Raw genomic sequence first — 9,571 nt, forward strand, 5'->3', positions numbered from 1 at the left:
CTAAAAGACACTTTTGAAGTGTTCACAAAGACTAGTATATGATCGAACTACATCAGCTCATTCTAAAAACTTTCATTCAGAGGTAAAGTGTTGGCGTTGATAGTCATGCGTACAGCACGCTGACATACAGCGCTCTTGCGCTACGGGTGTCCCGAGTTCAAATCCCGGCTTGAGGACCTTTCCCGATCCCGCCCTCTTCTGTCTCTCCCACTTTGCTTCCTGTCAGCTATGATCTGTCCTATCATAATGAAGGCCAAAAATAAATTTTAAAACAAAAAACAAGTAATCTGCAGTGGTGAAAGTGGTTTGCCATGTTTAGTAACTGGACACCTGACTGCCATGTCATGTGTCTGATGAATAATCTGTATTTGGAACATATACTATAATATAATTAAAATACTTGCAGTTTGTTACTTGGAAATACTTTCATACAATACATTGTAATTTTGAATTTTCTTCAGTATGTAAATAAGATACCAGCGTTGTAGTGTAGTTACAACATCTACCAAATGGTTATTCTAGACAATTATTTGGATGGAAATGTTAAAGAAACTTTATGTAAGTGTTTTTTCTCTTTCTTACCTTGAAACATCAGTTTCAAATTCACTTTGACGGTACACTGACTTTGAATGAGGTGAATGGCTTCTCTTTTTTTCCCGCGTTCCAGTGTTGTTTATAAAGATGTTACGAAATTCCGTGCGTATCGCTTTGCTTTATGGCAGCAAGAAATTCGCACTATCCAGTATCACAGTGAATTACACTCACTTAACCCCACCCTCCCCCCAAACTACACTCAGTTGCTTGAACGCATTATTTCTCCAGATTTATTTGTTTTAATGCAGGTCTTTCCATACAACAGTGTACTGTGAACCGGTCAAACTCCAAAAGGACAAAAACACTAACAATTTTATGTTGATATTTCGTGAAAATCCTTCTTTCCCTTCCTCCTTGTTGTCCTATTTAGCTTGACATGATCACAATAAACTGTAAGTGTCATTGTATTGAAAGCTCTTGTGTGAAGATTCTTTAGAATATTTCTTTTGTGTTCACTGGAAGAAACAGTAGCAGAGATTTTGAATGACATGAGAAAGACTACACCCTTTACTACAATGAATATTATTATAGCCCACTTCATCTTAGTTCCACCTTTTTTACACTGTGGTAAGGCAATATATAAGTAAATAACAAAGATACAGTCTTTACTATATTATTATTTTTTAAATAATCAAATTAATGTGTTACATTTATATGCAACATCTTTTATTTGCTTATGTAAAATATATATGATTTTGTTAAAATAAACAATTTATTTAATAACAATTTATTTAAGTAAGCAGCCACATGTTTACAGGGTCGCAAGTGGCAAGTATTTCATGATTCACATCGGTGGGATGTTTTTCACATTTATAACATTTAAGGCATTTACATAAGGCATAATATTTAAGACTTACAAAAGGTTCTTGTGATCAACAGTTGGTAATTTACAATATGTGCCATCGAGTACCATGATGACTTAACCAGTAGAGAAAGCATAGCAGTGCTGTAAGAATATTTGAGGTCAAAAGGTTGAATATCAGCCAGCATGTGCAGACAGGGAGTGTCACATGTGTAAGTTTAATTTTTGGAGCCTCCACCCAAAATCATGAGTATGTAGAGGAATATCATAATGATATCCAAGTAGATAATTAAGGCACCAAAGACGTACTCTTCAGGATCAAGGCTGTACTTTTGCCTCCCCATCACCAGCTGACAATCCACTGCCAGAAACTACATGAGAGAGAGAGAGAGAAATTGGTAACAGTGAACCACAAATTACATCATGTAGTTTCTTAAGTGGTTACTGTTATTAAATGTTGATTATGCTTTACCAAGGCATAAAGAAGAGCTCCCAGACATCCGTAGACAATTTGCAGAACAGTGGAGTAGAAAAAGATACTGAAGAATCCAAACATGAGTAAGTCGATGGCCAATATGAGCAGAATACCATTACAAATGGTGAAGTCCAAGCGAGTCTGAAAGGATCACAGCAAAGGAAATGAGGTGATTCAGTGCTTTAAATTACATATAGCTACATTTAACTTAAAATTAGCTGTTAGATAAGTGCCATTTATAGAGAAAGTCAACATACCTGTGCAGAGAAAATGATGATGGTGAATGAGATGATCATAGTTGATCCTAAAGCGATGATCACAGCAGGTGTGTCGTGATATGAGGCTACGGTTCCCACCATGTAGGACAGACTCAGAGTGACCACTGACTGCAGGAAACATAAGGCCATGTTAAGCCTAGGTGAATTCAGGGGTGAATTCAGGTTGATCGGGACACTTTTTGTCATTGAAATGGCTTGGGAAAAGTGTCCCAATCAACCTGAATTTACCTATGTGAAACAGTTCTACCAATGGAATATAATAAACAGTTGCTATCAAAAGTTTACATACACCTTGCAGAATCTGCAAAAAGTTAATTATTTTACCAAAATAACAGGGATCATGCAAAATGCATGTTGTTTTTTTAATTAGCACTGGCCTGAATAAGACACTTAAAATAAAAGATGTTTACATATAGTCCACAAGAGAAAATAACAGTTGAATTTATAAAAATGACCCAGTTCAAAAGTTGACATACTGTGTTGTTATCTGAATGATATACAGCTGTTTTTTTGTTTAATGATAGTTGTTCATAAGTTCCTTGTTTGTCCTGAACAGTTAAACTGCCTGCTGTTCTTCAGAAAAAATCCTTCAGGTCCCACAATTTCTTTGGTTTTTGAACCCTTTCCAACAATGACTGTATGACAACACTGAGGACAACTGAGGGACTCATATGCAACTATTACGGAAGGTTCAAATGATGCCTCAGAAGGAAAACGATGCATTAATAGCTAGGGGGTGAAAACTTTTGAACATAATGAGGATATGTACAAACAATGCCACAGAACCAAATGTAACTTGTAAATGTTGATGATTATTGCTTTGGAAAATGGTCAATTATTGTCATATCTTGGGCTGTACTAATAGGTCGGACCTGGAACAACATTTGGAGTACCATGGACTGCCAAAAGTTAACAAACCAAGGAGAAGAGTGCAAGACTGTCTGAGGAAGGAAGGTGTTTGTGGTTGGCCAAACTGAACCAGGATTTCCAAGAAACTTGACAACATTGGTGTTCGTTGTTATTATTTCCAGCTAGGTAGGTGAAATATTAGGCTGATATCGTAATTAATACTGCTTATACATATCTTTACCACATATTAACCTTTTCCCTTTCCTGCTTACTAAGTCCTTCTCTATATGATTCTCAATAGCTGTGCTTGTAGTTTCATAACTCTAGTCCTCTTTCTTCTCATGAATTAATATTTTACGTCCATTTATTTGGCTGAATAATAAACAAGATAATGTAGAGTCTACATTATAACAAAAATAAACCTTTTCACTCTATTTTTCTGATGATAACTGGTGGGCATAATGCTCACATAAACCTTTATATAGGCCACTGCACTTACAGAGGAAATACGGGCTGCACTAGTCTGCCGTGGTCATGAAAAGGAAGTTACAAAATGTAATGGCTGACTTAAGGGAAGGAGATTATGTCCTGGGTCAACATGTATACTACAGAATGTCGTTAAGTAGTAAACTTTGTGGAAGATGCAGGAGGAACCAAGAGAAGGAACCAACTTAGCAAATTGAAATGCTGAAATGCTGCCTTTCCCGTAAGAACTGACACAGCCATTTGTAAATTTTATGGGTCTGGCTTCCAGCCTCATCCGCGTCTAGCTATTTTTATCTGTACAAAACAGCTAGTTTTGCTGCTTGATATTGTAAATAGGCGTATCTTACCATGTTATTTTAATGTATTATCTTAATTATGAACACACTGGTTTGTAGTGCAAACAGTTTTACCGTTTACTGCACGTTGTTATTCTTTTTGTTATGCCCTATAGCGGATAGTGAACCAGAAGTCTCACCCATAGGCTTACTTCTACACTGAAGAAAAAGGTGGATGGAAAAAATGAATGTGATTTTTAAATCTTGAACCCTACTGTCGCACTCTATTCTGATAGAAATGTTCATCATCTTCTAACTGTAGGTGACTTTTCTGTGTTGCAGGTCTGTTCATGTAATGCACTGCGTGAAGACATGTCAATAAAAGATACTCACCAGTCCCACCAGGTTCCAGGGATGTTTGCGACTGAATGAGGAGAACACAGCAAGACATGTGCCCACCACTACAAAGATAATATATGAACTGAGGTACACCCAGATGTTTCTCTGAACCGCTAACTTGACCGTATTAGAGAAGGTGAACACGCACACTACAGTGAACGTGACTAGTAACTGAATTGTTACCACACTGAACACCTGCATGGGTAAAAAGAGAGATTTGAAATGATAATGAAAATCAGTATTTGGAGCAATCATTACTTTTACGCCTGAAATGCTCACTTTTCTGATAAATGCCTTCCGAATGATTTTATCGTCAAATGATGATACAATCAACTCTGGATATACAGCTATGTTAAAGAAAAACAAATATTATTGTGATGACATTTATGTCATTAGATGGTTAGATTTTTAGATTCTTTCAAACAGTAAAAAATTCAGTGAAATAAAACACCTGCTGGGTCTGGACCTGGTTCTTCTGTTTTGGTGATGCCGACCTCTTCTGGTGGCAAGTTGGGTGGGATAAAGCCGACTGGCACAGGAACAGGTTGGGGGTTCATAACAGGCCCCGTAGGATAAGGAGGGGGCATGTATGGAGGTGGGGCATACATTGGTGCTGTTGCTCCATAGCTAGGGACACTCTCAGTCACAGGTTTTTGGTTTTCTACGTCTGTCATCCTAAACAAGATGTGGTTAGTTAAGAATGCAGTGTCAGAATGGCAAAATAACAGGAAAAGATTTTATCACTGACTTGTTATGTAGAAGTGACTGTTACGAGACAAAGAAAAAAAACGTGTATCAACAGCATCACAGTGCACAGGAAGTGGTGGTCTCAGCAGTGTTTCTTTGTTATTGTGTGGTTTGTTATAGTTCCATTATATGTTGTAGTTGCAGACAGGTTAAGATAGAAATACATAAAAAATGATTCTGAAAGAACTGATTTAATAATTTTTGTATTTTATTCCATTGTTGTTTTTAAAAATATCTTTTTGATTTTTTAAAAAAGTAAAGTTAAACAAATATATTTATTTCATATTTTCTTTGTAAATTATGAAACTTTATTTTAAAAAATGTATCCTGCATTTTCATGTCATTACCTAAACAGTATATGTTTTAGTCCACTGGCTGAGACCCATCATTTTGAGGTAAATGTGTTCAAAAGTATGAAAAATGTCACTACCGAACACCATTTTTAAAAAAAAAATTAAACACACTATTTGGGCGTTTTTCCATTACGTTTAGTTTTTATATATGTACTGTTAAGAACTGTGCTAGCTAACCATGTGCTGACTAGCATCTTTGAGTTAGGTTCAAAAATATCTAAAATTGTTACTACTGAAACAGTAATTTGGTGAAGTTTCGGTAGTGACGTCTTTGTTTTTTTGAGTGTTATTCCCTAAAATTGTCACTACCGTAAGAGTCACAACTGAAACATCTGATGATGTTTCGGTAGTGACATCTTTGTTTTTTGGGTGTTATTCTCTAAAATGGTCACGACCAAAACATTTGGTTATTCCCTAAAAATGTCACTACTGTAACAGTCACCACCGAATTTGGTGAAGTTTCGGTAGTGACATCTTTGTTGTTTTGGGTGTTATTCTCTAAAATTGTAACTACCGTAACAGTCACAACCGAATTTGGTGAAGTTTCGGTAGTGACATCTTTGTTTTTTTGGGTGTTATTCCCTAAAATTGTCACTGCTGTAACATTCACAACTGAAACATGCTATCGTTACAGGAGCGACAATAGGGAACACATAATCCCTATTTGGGGGAAATAAACAAAATGTTAGTAGAGTTATGCAAATTTTTGGAATTTTAGTTTTGTATTTAAGTATGTTTTAGTATGTGGGTTAAAATTCTGTAATGTGATGTAGTGGCTACCAAAATATTACTGTCACTACTAAAAACATGGGATGTTTTGTCAAAAATAAAGTATACTGAATAATCAGCTAAGATGTTATGATAGTGAACATGAATGTTATGAATCCTTAACTTTGAAATCAGTATGATCAACGTTTTGCCTTTTACAAAGAAAATTTGGATTAAATCTCGTAAATCACACTTGAAATATTGTTAAAATTTTAACTTATTGATTTACCTCTTAAATGTTTTAATAAAATATACAAATATATATTTACAAGGATAATGTAAGCTAAATCTTTGATAGGTCAATACAACCCTTCTATTTAAAGTATTATTACTGTGTTTCAGTAGTGACAAATTTGGGGAGAGGACAAATATTCCATAACTTTCTGAAAATACAATATGAGAATTAACTACACAGTTACTAGAAATGTGTACCTTGGATATTATACAATTTGCATACATACAAAACTTGTGGAAAAAGACATTTCCGACTCTGACCTTGAACCAGTTCTGTAGAATTGCCTATATAAGCTGATGTTATCACTTTATTTCTAAATGGTTTACTGATTTATTATAATTAGATCAGATTTATTTTACAGATTAGTAATTAAATTTCAGCATGCACACATGCAATTGATATTTTATAGTATTATATTAAACATTACTAAAAAAAAAAAAAAACTTACCTTGACTCTTCTCGCCCTCAGTGTGGTCTGGTGTGAAAGTCTGAGCTCTCAGATGTTTAATGTCTCACCTTTGTTTCACACAGGCAGAAGTAGGTTCTACATCCTCCTATTACATCATTTACAAAAAACCCCTCTGTGGAAAATCTGCTGTGAAGAAGTTCACACAGTTGCACACAACTGCCCAAAAGTTTCTAATGTGAAAGTTTACACCACTGCCTTCCTTTCTCAGTACCCACTTTTTGAACAAGTTCAGTTTTGTCTCCACTATTAAATGACAATAATTCTAATATGCAATCTTTAAGCATTTGTATTCTTGTTTGACAAAAATAGGCAAATCCTAAAATTTTGATTATGCAAGCAAGTGTACATTTGCAGATATAAAGCAACATCCTAGATTCTCTAGCACATTGTCTTAGTATTATTATAAAAGTAAGTCGACAATAGTTTGTGTATAGTATATGAGCAGGGTTAACAAATTCCACAAATGTAACCACGAAATGCACGTGCAGCAAGAGCTGTCGAAATATAGATTATACAGGATTTTGACACTTCATGGCAAAACCCACTTAACTCAGACCCAAGTGCTTCCTTTTTAACAGAATTCAAAATGCTTATCATAAAAACGAATATGAAATAAATGTGAGCATTAATTATTATTATTATAATTACTATAACCTTTTAAAAAAAGGAAACATAAGTACTTCCATCACTATTACATTCACAATCATAAATCCAGTCATAAACCAAGTATGAGTCAGTTTACTTATTTGCAAGTAATGTTATATTGATATATACATGTAAAATGTAATATATGAGACCCTGGGCCACAAAACCAGTCATAAGGGTCAATAAAAAAATCACATTTAAAGTTGTCTAAATTAGCAATGCATGTAACTAATCAAAAATTAAGTTTTGATATATTTACGGTAGGAAATACACAGAATATCTTCATGGAACATGATCTCTACTTATTATCCTAATGATTTTTGCATAAAAGAAAAATCATCAATTTTTGACTCATACAATATATTGTTAGCTATTGCTACATATACAGTAGTCAACATTTGAAGTGGATCAAAACCTTTCAATAAATTTGTCCTAAAACCAAAAGGAATACCTGTATTTGTCTTAGGACAACTTTAATGAACTTTTTTTGATCCACTTCAAATGTTGACTACTGTATACCTGTGCTACTTAAGACTGGTTTTGTGGTCCAGGGTAACATATTTCTATTAACATATTTCTCTGTAAACTAAATAAAAAGTTTACTTTTTATCTACAAACTTTAAGTTGGCTTGAGAAAGCCTGATAAGAAAGTGTGAAAAAGTTTTGAAAAAGTTTTAAAAGTTTAAAGTAGTTTTGAAGCTTAAAGTTTAAATGTTTTGAAGGCAAAACAGTCCGTCAGCTAGATAGATAGATAGATAGATAGATAGCATGTGTTTAACATTTTACTAGCATGATGCTAGCATGTTTCTAACATGATTAGCATGTTTCTAACATGTTGGTAGCATGATTAGCATGTTGCTAGTATGTTTTAACATGATAAGCAAGTTACTATCATGTTGCTAGCATGTTTCTACCATGATTAACATGTTGTTAGCATGTTTCTAGCCTAATTAACTTGTTGCTAGCATATTTTTAACATGGATAACAAGTTACTAGCACGTTTCTAGCATGATTAGCAGTTTTTAGCATGTATCTAGCATGATTGGCGTGTTACTAGCATGTTTTTAACATGATTAGCATGTCACTAGCATGTTGTTAGCATGTATTACACTGTTTCTAACATGATTAGCAAGTTATTAGCATGTTTCTAGCCTAATTAGCCTATTGTTAGCATATTTCTAACATGATTAGGAAGTTACTAGCATGTTTCTAGCACATTTAGTAGTTTGTTATCAGGTATCTAGAATGATAAGCATGTTACTAACATGTTTTTAACATGATTAGCATGTCACTAGCATGTTGTTACCATGTTTTAGCATGTTTCTAGTATGATTAACATGTTGTTAGCATGTTTCGAGCTTAATTAGCCTGTTGGTAACATATTTCTAGCATGATTAACAAGTTACTGGCATGTTTTTAACATGATTAGCAAGTTACTAGAATGTTGTTAACGTGTTTCTATTGTGATTAACATGTTGTTAACATATTTTAACATGAATAAGTTACTAACATGTTTCTAGCATGATTAGCAGTTTTTAACATCTAACATGATTTGCATGTTACTAGAATGTTTTTAACATGATCAGCACGTCACTAACATGTTAACGTATTACAATGTTTCTAGCATGATTAGCAAGTTATTAGCATGTTGCTAGCCTAATTGTTAACATATTTCTAACATGATTAAGAAGTTACTAGTATGTTTCTAGCACATTTAGCAGTTTGTTATCAGGTATCTAGAATAAGCATGTTACTAACATGTTTTTAACATGATCAGCATGTCACTAGCATGTTAATGTATTACAATGTTTCTAGCATGATTAGCAAGTTATTCGCATGTTGCTAGCATGGTTCTAGTATCATTAGCATGTTGTTAGCATGTTTCTAGGCTAATTAACCTGTTGCTAATATATTTCTAACATGATTAGCAAGTTACTAGCATGTTTCTAACATGATTACCATGCTTCTTGCCTAAGCAACCTGTTGCTAACATCTCTAACATGATTAACAAGTTACCGGCGTGTTTTTAACATTAACGTTTTGTTAACATGCTTCTAACATGATTAGCATGTTGCTAGCATGATTCTAGTTGCTAGGCTTGGTCAATGAGATAGATGGATACAAACATACCAATCTTACTTGTGGTCTAGGTTCACATATTTCCATTAACAAAGATGATCCAAAGCACAACAACCA

General features: G+C 34.2%; 1 protein-coding gene across 2 annotated transcripts; it reads right to left on the bottom strand.

Annotated features, from left to right (window-relative positions):
* Positions 1–1,305: 1,305 nt before the first annotated feature.
* LOC127152991 (protein lifeguard 1) lies at positions 1,306–6,788 on the bottom strand. 2 transcript variants are annotated; one of them, XM_051093916.1, is made up of 7 exons: positions 6,710–6,788; positions 4,610–4,833; positions 4,438–4,505; positions 4,153–4,353; positions 2,129–2,257; positions 1,869–2,012; positions 1,306–1,767 (listed from the first exon to the last, which is right to left on the bottom strand). In XM_051093916.1, the coding sequence occupies exons 2-7, from the start codon at positions 4,830–4,832 to the stop codon at positions 1,615–1,617; spliced, it is 918 nt and encodes a 305-aa protein (XP_050949873.1). In that variant the 5' UTR covers position 4,833; positions 6,710–6,788; the 3' UTR covers positions 1,306–1,614. The 2 variants fall into 2 exon arrangements, with proteins under 2 accessions (XP_050949873.1, XP_050949866.1); XM_051093909.1 differs by having other exon boundaries at positions 4,153–4,505.
* Between the last annotated feature and the right edge of the window lie 2,783 nt (positions 6,789–9,571).

Source organism: Labeo rohita, chromosome 2, assembly GCF_022985175.1.
Source record: "Labeo rohita strain BAU-BD-2019 chromosome 2, IGBB_LRoh.1.0, whole genome shotgun sequence".
NCBI classification, from domain to species: domain Eukaryota; kingdom Metazoa; phylum Chordata; class Actinopteri; order Cypriniformes; family Cyprinidae; genus Labeo; species Labeo rohita.

Coding starts and splice junctions, on each gene's coding strand:
- LOC127152991 (XM_051093909.1), bottom strand. CDS start 4,832: ATGACAGACGTAGAAAACCAAAAACCTGTGACTGAGAGTGTCCCTAGC. Junction 2,258..4,152: donor CCTGGAACCTGGTGGGACTG/GTGAGTATCTTT, acceptor TGTTTCCTGCAG/TCAGTGGTCACTCTGAGTCT. Junction 1,768..1,868: donor GAGCTCTTCTTTATGCCTTG/GTAAAGCATAAT, acceptor TCTCTCATGTAG/TTTCTGGCAGTGGATTGTCA.